General features: G+C 48.7%; 6 protein-coding genes across 6 annotated transcripts; 3 read left to right on the top strand and 3 right to left on the bottom strand.

Annotated features, from left to right (window-relative positions):
• Positions 1-399: 399 nt before the first annotated feature.
• Positions 400-1,950, bottom strand: PSV08DRAFT_404518 (uncharacterized protein; the record flags this gene model as incomplete). The annotated part of the gene is made up of 5 exons (XM_066093691.1): positions 400-966; positions 1,040-1,117; positions 1,637-1,713; positions 1,788-1,830; positions 1,887-1,950. 5 exons carry the CDS (start codon positions 1,948-1,950, stop codon positions 785-787), a joined length of 444 nt encoding a protein of 147 aa, XP_065948384.1. The 3' UTR covers positions 400-784.
• Positions 1,928-3,815, bottom strand: PSV08DRAFT_229140 (uncharacterized protein; the record flags this gene model as incomplete). Its single annotated transcript, XM_066092231.1, has 3 exons — positions 1,928-2,478; positions 2,530-2,695; positions 3,173-3,815. The coding sequence occupies 3 exons, from the start codon at positions 3,813-3,815 to the stop codon at positions 2,247-2,249; spliced, it is 1,041 nt and encodes a 346-aa protein (XP_065948383.1). The 3' UTR covers positions 1,928-2,246.
• An 802-nt stretch (positions 3,816-4,617) lies between these two features.
• PSV08DRAFT_186857 (uncharacterized protein) lies at positions 4,618-5,510 on the top strand (the record flags this gene model as incomplete). Its single annotated transcript, XM_066091944.1, has 2 exons — positions 4,618-4,920; positions 4,971-5,510. 2 exons carry the CDS (start codon positions 4,618-4,620, stop codon positions 5,508-5,510), a joined length of 843 nt encoding a protein of 280 aa, XP_065948382.1.
• Positions 5,511-7,211: 1,701 nt separating this feature from the next.
• Positions 7,212-11,612, top strand: PSV08DRAFT_379957 (uncharacterized protein; the record flags this gene model as incomplete). The annotated part of the gene is made up of 5 exons (XM_066093379.1): positions 7,212-7,230; positions 8,622-8,922; positions 8,973-10,544; positions 10,604-11,341; positions 11,394-11,612. The coding sequence occupies 5 exons, from the start codon at positions 7,212-7,214 to the stop codon at positions 11,602-11,604; spliced, it is 2,841 nt and encodes a 946-aa protein (XP_065948381.1). The 3' UTR covers positions 11,605-11,612.
• An 832-nt stretch (positions 11,613-12,444) lies between these two features.
• PSV08DRAFT_355122 (uncharacterized protein) lies at positions 12,445-13,988 on the bottom strand (the record flags this gene model as incomplete). Its single annotated transcript, XM_066092897.1, has 2 exons — positions 12,445-12,632; positions 12,698-13,988. The coding sequence occupies 2 exons, from the start codon at positions 13,986-13,988 to the stop codon at positions 12,445-12,447; spliced, it is 1,479 nt and encodes a 492-aa protein (XP_065948380.1).
• Positions 13,989-15,475: 1,487 nt separating this feature from the next.
• On the top strand, positions 15,476-17,528 carry PSV08DRAFT_187080 (uncharacterized protein; the record flags this gene model as incomplete). The annotated part of the gene is made up of 3 exons (XM_066091956.1): positions 15,476-15,915; positions 15,972-16,092; positions 16,179-17,528. The coding sequence occupies 3 exons, from the start codon at positions 15,476-15,478 to the stop codon at positions 17,526-17,528; spliced, it is 1,911 nt and encodes a 636-aa protein (XP_065948379.1).
• Between the last annotated feature and the right edge of the window lie 950 nt (positions 17,529-18,478).

Raw genomic sequence — 18,478 nt, 5'->3', positions numbered from 1 at the left:
GAATGACATAGATGACAGGAAGTTGTCGAACTCTCAATTTGGCTAACGAATAGTTATTGTGCTTTTTACACATACATCATAATTAGTAATTTAAGCCTACTTTAAATTACAATTGTGTAAACACCTTCTCTCCAGATGTGCGAAGACACCTGCTTCATCTCAATAATGCGCTTCACGAGTTATACGACCACCACCATCAATTTTATCTATAGCAACGCATTTATCACTTCTATATACATCTAGATATTCGACAGAATCATCCAAGCCTGCTCACCAGCTGTAGGGACTGGTCTGTGAACTGATTTGGGTGTGATCGCCACACAGTCTGGTACCTCCGTTTCTGATGGACCAGTCAGCAGTGCTGACATAACTTAGAGCATCGAGCTAGCTGGATAAAGGTAAGCTCAAATAAACCAATCACCTGACGTCTGCTACCTAAATACTGGATAGGCATCACAGTGATAACGACGACCCACAAGGTCAATTGATGGCAAATCTGTGAAACGACTTTACGTCTATGGTCTCTCTGTAGTACATAAAAGTTTCGCGTCCGAAGAAGAAGTTCCAGATGACTGAGTAGCAGACGTGTCGGGACCATCAGCCAAAGCAGCACGACATGGCCGCAAAACACTCTCACTGGTTCATTGAAGTCCAGTCGGTCTTCTGTCAACTCTGAGAACCACACAGGAATGCCGCTTCGACCGGCCTGAAGAAGCTCCAACCACACCTCTTGGTCGTTCAAGCATGCCCACAGCTGCAGCAGCTTTGTTGCCAGCTTGCTTTGCTACTTGGCGTGCTCCAGCGAGATGTTCCATGTAGAGTACAGCGCTCGGTCTTCGTACGACAGCTGCAGCCGAAGCCACAATGCCTTACACAGCTGCAGATAGTCGGTAAAGCTCGTCGATGCCTGGTCCAGGTAGACACCAACCGTGACAAGAGCAAGCGGTAGGCCATCTAGCTCGTCAACTAATCTCTGAGCGTCAGGGCTTTGCTATTATTTCAGCGTTAACTACAGTAAGTCCCACCAAGTAATACTTACCAGTGCTCATTCCATCCCGCCTCGATGCCTGTGACAGTATTTCCAGGTTATGTTTGATGTCCTGCAGCTTCCTTATTGCTGTAGGGTGTCATAGCTGTAGCTGGAACGACAGTGTCGTGATCAGCCCCCCCGCTTCCTGATGTGCTTGCGGGAAAAAATTGGCCGGATGTCGAAGGTGACTGGCTCATCTCGCTCTGGCAGCTTCGGCGCGTCGTAGTTGTCGAAAATGGTTAGCCACCGGTTGTTTCCAGCACTGTTTGACCGCTTCTGCCGCCTCGTCGAGACTGCCGCCGTCAGCCATGGCCCTCAGATACACCGACAACGGATGCTCGCGGTAGATGCGGTCTGCTGCAGCAGCATAGCGTTGCTTCAGTGTGTCGTCTTGCGAGAGCTGTCATGCTGGAGCTCTTGATCGATCGCGTCGAGCTGCTCCTATTGACCGACGAAGCGCTCCATGCGCTTCACCTCTGACACGCTGAACTGGGCAGCGAACGATGCCACGACCTCGCTGGAGCGGACTGTAGAGGGCTAATCACTACTTGGCGCTATTGTCTTTGCTGACACGACTGTCAATACAGTCTTCACATCCGCGCCTACCTTGCCCTCTGTGTGCCACCATCCGCTGATTGTATCGCTTGCATGTGCAACCATCAGAGAAGGCGGCGGTAGGCCGCCTTGTACCCAGTATCTGATTTCGACTCGAACTTTACCGTGTGGATGTGGTCCTCGTGTATCGCGATCTGCTCACCGTTTGCCGCGCTCGGCACCACAGCCGACACTCGAGGCACGACCTAGTAGCGCTATTAGCAGCTGCCATGGGTAAACGATCTGATCTAGACAAACCAACTTTGACCGCCCTCGCACGGTCGGCGCAGCAGCCGGTCGTCTGCCGCGACAAACACGGACGCCATGTTGGCAGTGAGCTTGTTCAGTGCGGCTCCGCTTTCGCTTTAGTGGAGTATATGCATAAACAGGATGCAGTGCGTCGACAACTTGGCAGTGCGATGCTCTTTGAGGGCGCCTCGGCCGACGGTGTTTGAGGGGATGAGAGTCAGCACTCATCGATCCGCTGTCTCTACGTTTTAGTAGTCCTGCTCCCACTCACGCGGTTGACGATAATACCGCCCAGGTTGTGCGCCACGAAGATGATCTGCCACTTGATCGGTTGATGCGACTTAGGTGTTTTGTCTTGTAACCACCCTGCCCACTACATGCCTCTGTCAACTGTCTCTCCAGACACAGGTCTGACATCAGCGTCCACGTATGGTCGGTCATACAAGTACTCGCACCTCACTCGCGACCTATTATGTGTGTTTGTATCGTAGCCCCAGCTGAGTATGCGCGCTCGCGGCAAGTCGTGCGGCAGCAGGTCGCGCAGCCAGTACACGCCGTTCCCCGTCTTCTCGCGATGCCTATTGAGGTCGTGGACCGCGACAATGCTAGGCTTATGTCAGTTGTTGAATGTGCGGCCAGGAAGCAAGAAGGTATACTCGACAATTGGGTTGGTGCCTTCACAGACTGCCTGCAAGCCTTGTAGAATTGCACGAGTTGCTTGTGTTGGTAACGAGGCCGTGGACGTAGGCGTGATCTTTGTAAGCTGCTTGATAGTTATCTTGTTGCGACACAGTTTGCAGTAGGATGATGATATTCTGATGACTGGGTCAGTCAGCACCATTATGATCGTTACCGAATGTATTAAAACTAGATCGATTGCTTAATTAGGCTTAGCTCCATCCGTTGCACAGCCCCACTATGAATACTTTCGTACCCCCGGATAGATAACGTAATTAGTTAGTTAGCTAATTATTGATGACACTAATGACTGGTGCTAAATCGTGAGCGAAACCTATTGGGGTCTGACATCTTTCTCCATGTGCCAGAAAACCTGGTGGTCTGGAATGAGCCAATGAAATACAAAATCGCGCGGGGATGACTGCTAGCTTTGCATTCTTATTGACTAGTTACTAACTAACTAGTTCCCGCACACACGGAGGGACTTTGTCAGTTGCGTAAAACATGTTCCCAACTAACAAAATATTGGAATGCATAGTTAACGCTAGATAGTATGTATTACATAAAGGAAAGAGCGATTGTTTCTATTAAATGTTTCAGGTGTCTACCTCTATTTCTCACTGTTCATGACTTGTGCTGTAGCCAGCCATCGTGTATCACGTTCTGCTGTTACGGTTGTGTTTACACATGTGGTTAAGAAATCGTGCCATCCGCTTTTCCCTCTTGTGGCCAGCCCGTCTCGAACGGAGCCGGTGCACTGCGTGCTGAGAAACCATGCCGCACTCCCAAAACTTTTCTCGTCGTTGCAGTTGGCTAGACGTAGTACTGCATCGAGACCTGCGTCCCCTCCAGCGGCTTCGGCCTTGGCGACAGCGTCGGGGCCAGCGACGCTTTCCGCATAGGATTTGACGAAAGAGGGCATTGCCATCATTCGGGTGCCCTGTCCCGGTCTGCCTGGATAGTGATTTCTATTGTACTTGAAATCGTCTGATTCGAAAAGCATGTAAGCCACTAACCCAACCCTTTCGCCCAGCGAAGAGATCCCATATGTTTCGAAGGCCTTGTTGATAGCCCTTGCTGCCCGTGTTGCATCTGCACATTCTTCGGGGAATGCTGCATCTTCGCAAGACTCTGTTTTTGGTGCTATTTCACGGAGAACCTGGCCAGACAGGGCTTTAAACTCGTCGTCGTCTCTGGATTGAGGTAAAGAGGCTGCGTAAAGTGCAAAGACGCCGAGAATCAGCGTGAGTACGCGATGTCGCATGATAAAGAATGTGTATCAAAGAACGTGTGGAGAACGCCTGCGTCGCTCAATTGCAAACAGCTTCGATGAAACGAGTGTGTCTTAATAAGAAGGAATGTCGGTGGGATGGACCTCTCTGTCTAGCAAAGATCGCTGTGGTAGACTCCTAGAGGCTGTCATGGCGATATTAATAAAGAGTCTACTCAGTGCACACCTGGTGTCATGTCAGCATAAGCATGTAAGCGTTGTAAGCATTGCAAGTGCATGCTTCATTCATGCTCTCGCTAGCTACAGAGATGAACACGTTATTGTACGCAAGTTAACGTCTTGATGTTTTTTGCTTTGTTCTTTACAATTATGGGTTCTTCGAAAATCTCACTTAGTGTAACCTTGGAAAGATAGACACTTGTATAATTGCAGATTCCGCTTTACGCGTGTGGCTTTGCTATTATTGTACGTGGGTATGTGTCCCGCCTGACCGGTGTCCATGGGATTGTACTTTTATCTAGGGAAATTCATGTTTTGGAACCACCATACAATAGTTGGCCTTTTGGAAGAAATTCGCCTCATAGTACACAATGAAAATGCAGCGGCGAGAGAAACGGATTTAGAACCCTTTATCAAGCGCTGGATTAGGCATTGCCGTGATGGTTTGAATTTAGCTTTTACATAGATGATTGCCACTATAACAAGTGTGATTACATGCTGTTGTTGGCTTGACATGAATCTCTGTACTGTGATTGGGAATAAATTAAGAACGTCAACGTCACTATATCTCACTGGATATACTCACAGATAGTGCTACACCTGGAAACATAGCACCATGTCGGAAGCATTGCAGCATCTTCAAGCGATGCTGAAGCCGCCGCATTCCTTAGTACCAACTGTTGCAGATACGTCACATATCCAACGCCTGTTCCATAAATGGGAAAAAGAAGCAAGAGGAAAAGGACTGAGTTATTCTTCATGGCTGGCTCTCATGACCGCAACAGTGATTGGCGCGAGCTCCGAGGCGTCGATGACGGCGCTCTATCATCATGCAACAGCATCCATGGACCTGAAAGACAGCATCGTCATTGCGGAATTCATGCGGGAAATTGGCTTGAAAGGTATAGCTGTTGTCAGCGTACGTACAGATAAGCCTGATATGGGTAAGGCCCTGCTGATCGCGACTAGCTTCCGCAAATCATGGACATGCTCGATGAATTCCGTGCTTCTCTACCTTCAGCCGTTATATCGTCCCTCAACACAAGGTCATCATCCTTTGCAAATTCCGATAATATCAATTCCATCAAAGAGCAGGGTGAAAAGCTGTGGAATGCTATTCACCATCCGAATGGAGGCAAGATTGAGCGTAGGTTGGCAAACGCTCACCCAGACCTTGGCAACTATATCAGATACCATGTCTACGGTGGATTGCTATCACGGGATTACGCTGTAACAGTCGGACGTATCACGATAAGTCTCTGTGCTATTGCGTGTTTGCGGGCAAGTCGGCCATTTAGTCGACAACTAGCAGGTCATGTTCATGCTCTGAAGAAGACGTGGAACGACGGATCTTGGATATCCGATCCGAATGCTGGCTCGCAGGAAGGGGTGAGGTGGCTCACCAGTGACGAAGGCTGCATATGGGTACTGGAAGTGGTGGACGACCTTGTCTTGGCAATAAAGAATGGACGTACAGCCAGCCCCATAATGAAAGCATCAAGGCTATGATGCAAGAAAGCAGCGTTCCGGTCATCCGTCAGCATTATGTACCGTACTGACAAAAAACTAGCATATGGGAATAGGTTGATAGGCGGGAAATCCTAAATTGACGTTTTTATTCTCTTGCATGGGACCTGGTACATGGCGATACAGCCTACTTCACACTACACGACCACTGCAATGATATAATGAGTCCAATCCTTCAAATTGCGAACGTACGATTGTTTTAGTCTGTTTGGCTTAATCAATAGTGTCGCCACTCGTTTTGCTGTGTTTTATGTATATGACGATATTATACATTGACGTATCTAAATAGTCCCAAGCCAAAGTGGTTGAGGTGATGAATAATTCAGTAGCTTCGTTAATACCCATGTGCCAGGGAGTATCTAAAGTAATGAGAGACGCCTATTTAGTTAGCTCTTTCTTTCAGGTATATTCCGTTCTATGAATAGCTTGCAGATTACCCAGTACAGTCTCTAAGAAAATACAAACTAAATAGCTATGCAAACGCCCCTTGTAACTCATTACCTGGCGTCAACGTTCACACTAAGAGATGATGCTTGAGTAAGCAGCAATCTGCGAATGACCCCAAAACACAGCTCAAGCTAGCCCGATTCCTCAATAGCGAGGCGGCAGCACCTTTTTACTTGTATGGTGTAGTATGTGTATATGGAGGCTCTGGTAGCAGGACTTTGTCATATACCCAGAACGGTAAGACCAGGATGCCACAGTTTTGTTCTCCAACGACGCTTCCCTATGTATTGAGAATACTCCAGGACCTATGCGTCAGCGCAAGGTATAAGGAACTGCTTAACTGCGCGCCATAGACTGGACCTACGTGTGTGTGGGGGGCCCAACGTTCTACGATGTTCGTACTGCTCGCGGTATGGCAGGTGATTTGTTGTTCCACGCTCCTGAAAGTGTTCTGGGATCATGCTTGCAATCTATTCGGCAACAGCCTAAACCCCGTGCGCGGTGGTCTGGTGGCAAGTCGTTTCAGGTATTTACCTGCCGGAATGGCGAGACAGACTTGCTTTTGTTGAAGTAAAGTCCTGCGCTTGGGGCGTTGTTGTAGTTTAGCTTCTACCAGGCGTTCTCGCATGCACTAATTTTCAGGGCAAACATTTACACCGTTGGGTTCATATTTACAGCTAGAGCAGCATCTATTCAAGAAAGGAAAGCGGGTCGCATTGTAACAGGGCGAGGCGTGTAACGGATTTGCAAGGCCCTGGTTCGCAAGTGGCGCCGCTTGGCGTCGGACACGCCAAACACAAATGGTGTGCGCCAAGACAGGAAGCAGGCACGTGCACACTCATCCTAGTCTCCAAGCCCCAATTCCCCAACACCTCAACAGACGACCAAGCTTCAAGTCACATTTTGCGCTATGAGCGACCCTTTTGCCATCGGTAGGAATGCCAAGGTCAAAGAGGCACGGACCCGTTCCGACTATGACGAGTTCCAGTGGCACTTGTTCTATGTGCGCATTTCCATGAGAGTACTTTTGCTGCTTTTTAGACTGACTCTAGCTGCAGAAGATAACTAAGGGCGAAGTGGATGCGCTTCCCCAGGATGAATGTTATTATCATTTCAAGACAATACCAGAGCAGAAAATGGAACAGATATTAGCTAGCACGCAAAGCAAGCTACGTGAGAAATCCATCCCTGAGATTAAACAAGATGTGTTCGATTGGCGTGTGGCGCGGCTGATCCATGAGCGACGAAAGTGTGCGTATGCATTCAAGGGAGTGGAGTAGTTACATACCGCTGACCGCCCATAACGATAGGTCGCGACAATGAGGGCAAGTCGCAGCCAACCACATCTTAGGCTATTAGGTGGGTACGGGTTCCATCAGTGGAGGAGGTACGTACATACATACAAGGATGCAGGCCAGTGAAGGGAGAAGCGTGCTTGATGCATCGCAAGCCATAGGGGGTCAGGGTCCTGAAAATTGGGGTGCGACTATTCGCTAGGTGCGGCCCCTTTCTAAGCCAGCGACGCAGAAGGAGCAGCGCTGGGTTTGGCTAATCCAATAGGCGTCGCCAACCGCTGAAGCGGCAATGCACATGTCAGCTCACTTGTCACACCTAGTCCCACTGAGATTTGTCCGTGCCGTAGCGTAGGCGCTTGCATGTTGACCAGCTAGCAGCCCCCCACAAAAGCATCCTGCAGGCGCATCACAGAGCAGGCAGGAGGCGACTGTAGTACATGCACTCTGCTGTGATGTCGTGCTTCGATAAAAAGAAAGCCATTCCAGCCATCTGGATGGTGCGAATGCGTCATTAAAACAGATCTCGCATGAAGCGACACGTCGTTCTACAACCGATTGTGCCACAGGGTTCACAGCAGGTACTAGCTGAATGCATATAGTTGTACACCTGCTTACTATGCTGCACTATCTTCTTTTGCATTAATGCAGTGCGCTCTCACTGGAAGCCTCTCCCTCTCTACAAACAACCCTACCTCGGCTCCTGCGTATTTCTTTTCTTATTGATGCAGCGCAGGCACAAGCGACACAACCTCTTCATGGATCCGCAGTCTGAGAGGCTCCACGAACGAGGACCCTGCCATCCCTTGGCCCGGAATCGCTGACCACCCGAAATTCTTGCTTTGTTATTCGCTCAATGTTGCGGGGGATGGTCGCCTAACATTACATCGCTCAGTTCTTGTGTTGGCTCAATACATTACGCCATCACTTTACCTCACTCGCTTCCTGTGCCGCATCGAAACGCTTCCTTGTATCCGACAAAGGCACGGGTTGCTGCATCATGCAATATCTCAGGACCCACCCACCCTGACGGACGATTAATTATACTTTGCGATATACTACCAACTGTCTCTGTGCATCACTTTGACTGCCCTCTCCGTATCAGCATTAGTCGCATAGGCTCACTGCTAAATACATCATCTCTCAACTATTGCTTCGGGGACACATACACCATACAATATGGAACGTTCATTTCTCCCACCATTTTCTGCAGAGCAAGGTGAATTGGAGAATTATTCAGGTGCGGAAAACGTTTCAACAGCTCCACCAGAGAAAATATCCCTACCCCTTCCCTATGGGCTCAACCAAAGATCAATCCAAGAATGCGTCGGTTATACGAACGGCTATCACACAGCACATCCACCGGAATGTGGGGATGGATATCATTATGACATACGTTCAGCGGCCCCAGGAAATGGATTACAGCCACTGCCTACTCATGAACAACCCAATCTAAGATCGGCCGAACGATCCGTGCCTTATAGCAATTATAGCAACAGTGGCGCGGCACAGCAAATACCAAGGAAGCAGGTCCGAGCCACGCAAGCTTGCAACCACTGTCGTTCGCGAAAGCAAAAGTGTGACGAAGCTCGACCGTGCCAGTTCTGCAGAGAGAACAACTTTGACTGCCAGTACAAAGATGTCCCACCACCAAAGTGCGTCGCCTCCACTTCACATTTGGTCACCCCCCGCTGACGCTTCCCAGGCAAGATAGAAGCATGATGCAGCTTCAAGAGAGCGTCAACAACATATCGGATGTTCTGTCACAGCTTGTGGATCAGTTCAACACGTGGAAACAGGGTGTCGAGAGCAGACTTCCACCGACGCGAAACGACATCATGTCCAATCACGCTTCTCCCGAGGCCTCGTTCTCTACAACCCAGAGAGATCAGAGCACATCCAGATGGCCAACACCTGCTCAAGGAGGACGGGGCCAAATGGCTCGTGTACACAGTAACCTCAAGATGGAATCACCAGTTGTCCCTCATTCGAGCACGTTGTCGCCTTTGGGCACCCATGCCTCTGCTCCTATCAAGCAGGAGTCGCAGCTTGCTCCTCCTCCACAGCAACCCGCGACACCTGCCGAAAGTGTGAGGACCGAACGTAGCCACGCTGCCGAGACCGGCCCTGAAGAACAGACCGGCCTCCAAGGAGACCACACTACCCCTGCACACAAACTGCTCGAAGAGTGGACTCAAATGAACATCTTTTATCAAGGTATTCCATACCTAAAACGACTAATCGACAATGGCCGCGAAGTGTCAGATTACCCGATGCAGTTGGAGCAGGACCGTGGTTTGCTGCGCGTTTGGGGGGTTGGCGAGGGCCAAGACCTAAACGACGGCGCCCAAGGCCCTGGTAGTAGCCCCGAGAGCAGCAACGATTCCGAAGCCGCATCTCCAGCACCTGGCAAAGATGGCTTGTGGGGTCATCCGCCTTACGACCACCAAAGCCCCTCTGAGCCCAGCAGCACACCGCGCGAAAGCTACCAGAGTGGTCTTGGCCCAGACGGCCGCCCTGACTTCCGTCGTCATGTCATGTTTGATCTGCTCAAGTCGTACATGGACAGCATGCACATGTTCCATCCGTTCATGAACGAGGTTAAGCTCAAGCGCATGTTCAGAGAGTTCAGCGATCAGTACAGTCCCGAATCGCGAGGCGCAAGTGTTAGATCACCTGCTGTAAATGGAGTGCACCAGCTCAATCCCGGCGTCAAGCGAAAGCGCTCAGCTAGCGGATTGGACGGGTTGCCATCGGCTCGAGGCGAGATTGAACGCTCATTGCGCAACGCCATTGTTCTACTTGTTCTTGCCTTGGGCAAGGTCTGCTCATACACAGACCCGTTGCCTGCACCGCAAAACGACCGCAATCCTTACATTCACTCGGAGCATGGCTACATCCGCAACTCTCCAAATGCCAATGGCAGCTTCGCCAGTGAAGCGTCTGAAGACAGCTGTCCGCGAAACATTGACATTCTCCCTGGCATGGCCTACTACGCCTATGCGACTGACATCCTCGGAAATCAGCAGGGTGGAAACACAACCGCCCATGCGCAAGCCATGCTTTTGGCCGCGCTCTATCTCAGTCAGTTCGCACGAGTATTAGAGAGCTGGAGTTGGATCAACAACGCATGCCGGATCGCTCTGGTACTGATCAAAGCCGACTACACTAAGCTCCTTCGTGTGAATAACGAGAAAAGACAATTCTGGAGTCCCAAGGAACGATATCGATTGAACCTGGTCATGTGTGTTTACTGGACAGCACTACAACTCGAATCGTAAGTCGCTTCTACTGTCCAAATTCAGATCCCAACACCCGCTAACAGATTTTTTTTAGTGATATTCTGGCGGAGATGAGCAACCTGCCACCCTCTGGTATCTCCGCCCATCAGAGTGACATTATGTACCCTGAAGGTGTCAACGAGACCTGGATCCAAGAGGACAGCAGCTCCACGCAACCAGAGGACATCACTTCGGGCCCGCGGAACGATCTGATGATGAAGCTTTACTCTACGCAGACGTTCCTACGAGTGATCCTGAATGTGGCACACAACGCCTTGTACGGACCCAGCGGACGAATGAGCTTCGACCCCACTAGTGTCAAGGAAGTGGCTTATCACGCGCTCACACACGTGGGTGTCTTGGAAAACTGGAGGAAACTACTTTCACCCGAGCTTGCCTGGGACGACAGCGAGTACCCCTCGACCGATCTCAACATTGCCCGTGTTCGCGCCAAGTACTATGGTGGCCTCTACATGATGTTGCGACCGTATCTCAAGCTCGCGAGTCATGTTTTGGGAGTCCCGGTCCCACCTCCAGGGAGCACGAGCGCCTCTCAGCACAACTCGCCGTCCCCATACGGACAGCCCCTTACAAACAGGAACGTGCAGATGGTCGAACTGAGCGAGGACAAACAGAAGATTATCAAGGTCGCTTGCCAATGCATCAACAGCGCGATCCGCAGCACAATCGCATTCGATCGCGTGGGTGAAGAGCCTGGTAGCAAATACCAGTATTTCACCCCAACGCGCAAGAAGAGGCTCGTTGTTACAAACATATTTGGTACACTTCACGCGTAAGTCTATGGCTCTTCTGATCTTCTCTACAGCCCCACTAACGCAGCATAGACAATTCGGAAACATGCTTGTCCTCGCCTCAGTGTACAAGTCCAAACTCTATCCTCTTCTCCCAAGCGATACCTGGCTCACCAAATCCACACTCTCCGCCCTATTTAAGCGCACCATTAACGTCATTGAAGACGTTGCGCCAAACTCGCCCATCCTGCGCATGGACCTCGAAATCCTCAGGAATGTTCAGCGGCAACAGGGTCTGGAGTAAGATTACAGAGACTTGAGGAGTGGTTGTGGCCAGAGGGCAATGTTTCTTTAGTTTTGCTGGATTTAGTATAGGCCAAACTTAGCTCCTGGCGCCTGTTGTTTACTCATTGCACTACACAGAAGTCTTTGTGTTTAATTAGAACCTCAGACGAGCCCATGGTCCTTGTGAGAGAACAGTACACTTTGTCTATCCGCTGAATCAATAAGATCTACGGAAAACGGAAGAGAACTTGTAGGGTGATAGCTCAACATCTCACTATTGCTTGAAATTATGGACCTAGGCAACTATGTCAATCGTCAGGGGACTCTCGAAACGCACACCGAACTCCCACTACTCCTCGTTTGGATCCAGGCCAGTACCAACCTCGGATATGGGTCGCATATTTCCGTGAAGCCGTTGACGAGTGGCAGCATGGGGCTCTTCTTCAGTCGTTTCCATGAACTCTGTGCCCGGCTCATAAATTATGTACGCATCTAGGTTGTTCACGACCGCGTAGCCGTCTCTGGGTTGATATGTTCGACAAGGCCGGTGCGATAGTTCAGTGATTCAAGAGAATGTAAGCGGTACTTCTAGAAAGGTACTCAGTTGCTGGCCACAGCCCAACCTGCCAGAATCGGGTATTGAAAAACATGACTTCGCATCTCTTCGTGCACGAAGACCCCCCTGAGAGCCGACATTGCCTATGATTGAGACAAAGAAGGAGTGCATTTTTCATGATGAAATCATGCGTCTCACTAATCTCAAACTTGGCATACGGTCACTGCTCATAGAAACGGTTCTTTTTCTTTCTGCTTCTTACACTAATCTCCAAAGATGCATATCAGACTCAGTGACACTCCATTACCCCCAGAGAGAAGATGTTATCAAATCTGGAAGTGCTTCGTGGAGCTGCTTAGTCTGTAACAGGTAACCGATTACGAGTTGCTTCAGATCATTGTATGAAGTTGTTCTGCCTTCCCATTTCTCTGCTTTTGGATCAAAGAAGGTTCTTGTTTTCCATTTCCCTCGGCCCCGTTCACACAGACTTTCTGCATCCATTTTTTCAGATTTTTAAGTTCTGACGCAAGGTGCACAAGAGCAGACTCCCACGTACCCTTTGAACGTCCGAAGTGGATATTTGAAAGCGTAAGATGGTGTAGGGTATCACTAATCGAATTCAGGAAGGATAACAGGGAGTGTTGATCTGTTACAATCCGGAGCCTTAATTCCCCAATCTTCGACCACGGTTTACTCCTAGCCAGTGAGGTTAGCAATGCTTTAGGTGCATCATGCTGGTTGCCAATAGTCTCGTCAAATCGGAGATCACCTTCCTCCAAGTGACCAAAGGTCAGAGATAGCTTTCGAAGCTTTTGGCAACAACAGAGGAATTCCAGGAAAGGCCCTGTTACTCTAGAAAGGCCTCCGTCATGCACTTTCTCACTGACTGAGCAATCGAGGCTAGAGATGTCTCTCAGAGCCTCTTTCATGGTGTCGAATTGTTGATTGTATTGAGTCAGATTCAGTAGTTCCTGTCCCATGTGCTGTTCTGCAGCCCTGACGTCGTTGTGTCCATGACCCTGCTGGAGGCGTTTCAGGTAGAGTAGGATCCAGAACAATGGCCCTCGTGTATGGAAAGTAATGGATTGAAGTTTAGAGATATGTTTTCTGGCCGATACCATAACGCTGAGTGCGACTGCCAAGTTCAAGGCCTCTATATCGTCATCTTCTTGGCTTTCGTACTCATCATCTTGAAATTCACGGTGTTTTCCTGGCAAAACGTCGACCCAGCGATCATCCCAAATGGTTCCAGGCTTATGTTTGAAAGAAGTGAGTTTTGTGAATTTCCTGCAAGCTTCAGATAGTCTTCCGATGACGCCATCCTTGAACGAGAGCTGCTCGCAATGATCAGAGTTTGTGTGATATAATCTTCTCAACAAAGATTTCAAGTTATCCTGCGTTTTATTTCGCTTGTCTTTGTATTGTTCGTAGAGGCTTTCATGCTCGGCTCGCGTGTATCGTGACCAGCCTTCATATGCTAACCAACCACCGTCATAACCGGCCGAGTAATAGTGGAAGGGCTTCTTCTCTTCCACATCAACGAAAAATCCCATCCATTCGTTAAAATCTATTATTTCGGGCATTCTCCTTGGTCTCTTAAGTTGCAAGGTTCTTACATTCTCGGCCAAGTGTTTGGATGAAGCGATTTGGATCAACTTCTCCATGCCGGCCTCGCTGAGATCAAAGGTTACCGTTTCGAAGCAACAAAGCGTGGCGATAGGTAAAAGTTCATGATTTACAAGCCGGAGCTTTTCCCTATCTTGTTGATCCAGGAGCTGGATCACCATTACCCAAATCTCAGTGGGTAAATCGACGGAGTGATGCGTGTTTCTGCGGGTGGAGGCCATTGTACTTGCTTCGGTTCTCTTCCAGGAAACAAGATATATTGGCTTCTTATTCTACCGTGTATATGGAGTGCAATAAACAAACTGCGTACTCGAAGTGGTGTGTGACAGTGGGTTGTTGTCGTTGTCGTACTCAAGGACAGCGGGTGTCAACTCGTCGTTTGCGATGGAGATAAGGCCAATAGTGGGTTTAGAAGGCCAAAGAAAGTGCGGTTTGAGACGCGTGCTGTAGGAAAGTCGAATTGGGTCTCTTGTCCTAATTATCCTGCCATAAAGAGGCGCCGAGTCCCTGCTGAAACCTTACTGGTCTTGGAATAGTAGATTGAGATAGGACTAAGCGAATGGTATGTGAAATGATCCAAGTTGGAGCTTGATCCTTCGTATGCAGCACCCTGAAAAAGGATTAGTTGTGTCACAGATGCAATTAAACTGATATGCAGGGGTGCGGCATGGCATTGAGTGGCGTTCGCTTCAGTTGAGGGGCCCAAACTGCAGACAAGCTGATGCCACCACCGTAAGAAGGGCATGCGTAACATCACAGATGAAATGTAAGGCGTATGGGTTGTTGTGTATCAGGAGAATCTTGGCATTGCCACTCTTCATATCCTTTCTTTCAGCGAAGTGTGTTCCGAGCATCGCCTTGAAATATGTGGCTCCACGAGAAAACCACGGGTTTCGTCATGATTGTACGCGAGGTGGTTCACAGGACAGTAACTGGGAACACCGATCCAAAGGGCATCTGCAGGAAGGTGAGACTTCCCAAGTCAGTGCCCCTGCTGATGAGTCATTGTCATTGTCATCACAATCTTAGGATTTTGCAAAGGGATATTGTAGCCAGTGCTCTGTTGCAAGCTATGACCCTTTAGGATAAATGACAACATAGGAGCTCGAGTGCCTTCCCGGCCCGTTTGTGTCGGTTCTGTACCTCTCCATATCCCTGCTTGCGTAGATATTGAAGGCCCTGAATATCCTTGTACAATTATCTCAATTGGAATCAGGCTGGAATTAGCCTTGTTAAGGCAAACAAGGCAAACAAGGCGGAAATGATGTTTGACTCGGTCAAGGAAATGAAGCCTTCTACAGAGCATTGTGTGACCAATAGCATCAGATCCACGTCACAATTCTTGTAAGTAAAAGCGCCCCTGTCTCACTAGAGCAGAGCATTCCTATCTCGCATTCGTTGAGCGTTCGATAAAATCGTTGAGCAACGATGAGTCTATTGGTATGTAGATGCAACGAGTACGGTTCACTTGATGCCGCCACAAGGGGTCCGCTTTCAGACCTAGCAGACGAAGGTGATATTCTTCAATATGTATACGCTGCAAAAATCTAACTCCTAGTTGCTGTTCATCGCCCTACCATTGCATGATTTATTTACTTGCTTCATGGCCGAACTGCAACGTACTTTGTCATTCGACTGAACAGTCATTCCGTCTTTCCACTTAACCTAATCTACTTCCGACACTTAACACCAGTCTTACTATCGCACAATGACTAGGCCCCAAAACATTGAATACGGTCCGCAACCATGGGGTGAGAAAGAATGGTGTTCAATCATCATAACGGAGGAACATGTGGCTATCCACAAGGTAATAGAATGCTTAGGTCTGAAACTGGCAAATCAGCCTGGTCGCAAAATCAAATTTGAACACGAAGATTGCTCCACTCTGGCTAAGAAGGTAGCTGATCTATCGAGGGAACTGGCTTTGGATCTGCAAAAGAAACCAAATACGTCATCTGAAACGTCGAATCTTTTGTTTGCTTTTGCGAAGAAGCAATCTTCTCTTAAAAATGAGCTCGAGAATTTGCTAAAGGAGCACGGTTCCCGGATTTGGGGCGAAAGTGTAGCTCGAAGTCACTTACTGGAGCCCGATCCGAGCACAAAATACACAGGAGATTTGTTTTACGAAAATGAAGGCCATAAAAACATGTAAGTATTACCTCTGGATTTGCGTAACATGTACACGTTCGCTGAGCTTTTGACAGTCTAGAAGAAAACATCCGCCGATGGATCATTTTAAAGACTTTTAACGCTATCAAAGGCGCGAAAAAGTCCAAGAAGCGAGATAACGATAAACAGATTACTGGTGGCAATAATGAGGGTCTTGTAAGTTACTTCCACGTCTGCATTGTCACCTACTTACTCTATTGGACATTCATTCTTTTACTAATGTCAAGGCTAACAAACTGAAGAAGCGGCAGATTAGCACCGTTTTAGCTAATCCTAATAATGATGGGAGATACTTGACAGCGGTAAAATGGCCGAGAACATTTTCAAGTACGCAGATGTCGACTCCAGGAAGCTCTGCCGCTGCCCGCACCGGAGGATTTACCGCAGTCAACTCCCTGCTATTTGCTGGAGAGACACCCAAAGACCAATTGCGGAAAGCTGCGTCGGGTTCTTCCCAGGAACTCCAGCGATGTATCTCTGGAAGTGTTTGTTGTCACAGCGATGGCTACAGTCATTCATGTGGACTCTGTCCGCCTGGTGCAGCGCCATCCCTGCCTGCCACTGACTCTCCACGCTCCGCAATACCAGCACCATATAAATCTGCTCCCGTAAACTACAGTTTGCCGCCATCTGCTTCGACCTGCTTCACGGATGGCGGATCAAGATATTCAAAGAACCACCCTCTAATTCACCAAGCTCAACACTCCCACACTACACAGACACAGTCACTACCACAAGGTGTACAGCAACAAATACTCCAAATCAGTCGACCGCATGACCGCCAGCAGATCCTGCCTCCATCTCATCCGCAATTTCAACACCAGCAGCCTGCACCTCTATCGCCTAATCCATATAACCCTTTAGTCTGTCACTTTGGACATTCTCTTGCGCCCCATCTCTGTAGTAAATTCAGCACCCCTCTTATGCACGCCGCAACTAATCAGCCAACTACGGCACTTGATTCGCAGCCAAAAAGTCCACCTTTTCTACATGATGCGGCCGCCTATAGTCCACAGCCGATTCCAATTCATGAAGCACCTCATCTCGCTCCAGCCATTTCCCGACAACAGGGCCCCCACCAGGATCTCTGTCTCCTACAAAGCAAAGCCACTGCTGGCCTTTCAGAACTTTTCTTCCCTCGGCATTCAATGCCTCCAGACGAATTAGCGCTCATCCGACTGCTACACTCACTCTGGTTCCACTGCGAGTCGCTGTTCCGCAGTGAGCTCGCCACTCACTACGGCCTCGTTTCCGAGATCCTGAATGCCTGGCTCCGCGAACGAGAAGCTATCGTTACATTACGCCACTCGATGGCTGCCAACCCGAGCGTCCCGAAAGCAGGGTTAGTTGATCGCATACTGGTGATGAACGAACTCCGGGCAATGCGACTCAGGTGGAAAAACATGAGTCCCATTGATGGCATGAGTCCGGAAGACCTGCTCTGCATGGCCTTCAAGGTCATAACTAACACTGAGGGAAGCGAGTATCTGTTCAAGGACGGGCTTGCAAAGCTGGAGCTTAGTGTGCTTGAGTTTCTAAGCAGCGATGATAACAAAATTATCTTGCAGAGGTTGGACACGAGAGCTATATAATTGAGCAGCAATGGCAATAACCCTGCTTCTACATAAGATTTACAACATGAATAACGCAATTTGCCATTTTCTTACGACTCTCTCTTTTGTTATATACATCTTTGTTGGATAATGGATTCTTTGGCTAACTATGATAGCGCGGGAGCGCGAGCATATAGGTGAAGAATTCGGTGGCTGGGCCCAGCCACCCAACGCATTACCTTCACCATTAGTATTTAACAATATCTTTATTCCAGATATACTAATGCACCCCAGCAAAACGTGGGTGGATGGTTTTTGTGCTGGCGTGAGCCGCTTGGCAATCTGTAACAAAACAGCATAGCATGTTTTCGCAACGACCATAAAAAAATTTGGCAGATACTAGCACTTTGAATACGTTTTGAACAATGGATAGTATTAGATTATGCATGATGTACGGGAAACCTCCACATGGCGTGTGTGTATTGATGGGGGATGTGTTTTACAATTGTCGAAGAGGTAATACTCAGAGAATGAGTTTTTTACATACAGGATTCTGGTTGTTAACAAAATTGAATATTTAGCACTAGAATGCCCACACGAATTGATGAAGATGTGGCGCAGAGAATCTAGAAGCTTGTCGTTAGCGACCACAAGTTTTGATTAATGCATCACTTCTTCCAAGACCCTGATATCTATATTTATATCACTGTCACACATAAAACCCAGATAAACCTAGTCTTTGTTTCGAAGACAATAGCAGGTAGTCTAAACTTTATTCAAAAACCAAGTTCGCTTGACCGGAGGAATCGAGGTGGGATTGGAGACAATTAGCTTTACCTTATTCTGTTACAAGTAGAGGCATCAGTTCTCCGCAGGAAGTGAGGGCTTCTAAGTACCTTATACATACCCATTTTCTAGGCTGATCACACAGAGAGAACAACCATGATAAGGCGTAAGGGGGGGGGGGGTCGCAACGTAGGCAAGGAGTC

The sequence above is a fragment of the Bipolaris maydis genome, assembly GCF_028858645.1.
Source record: "Bipolaris maydis strain C4 unplaced genomic scaffold PSV08scaffold_13, whole genome shotgun sequence".
In the NCBI taxonomy this organism is placed as follows: domain Eukaryota; kingdom Fungi; phylum Ascomycota; class Dothideomycetes; order Pleosporales; family Pleosporaceae; genus Bipolaris; species Bipolaris maydis.
The sequence above is the reverse complement of the archived record's forward strand: the minus strand, read 5'-3'. Positions and strand labels throughout refer to the sequence as shown.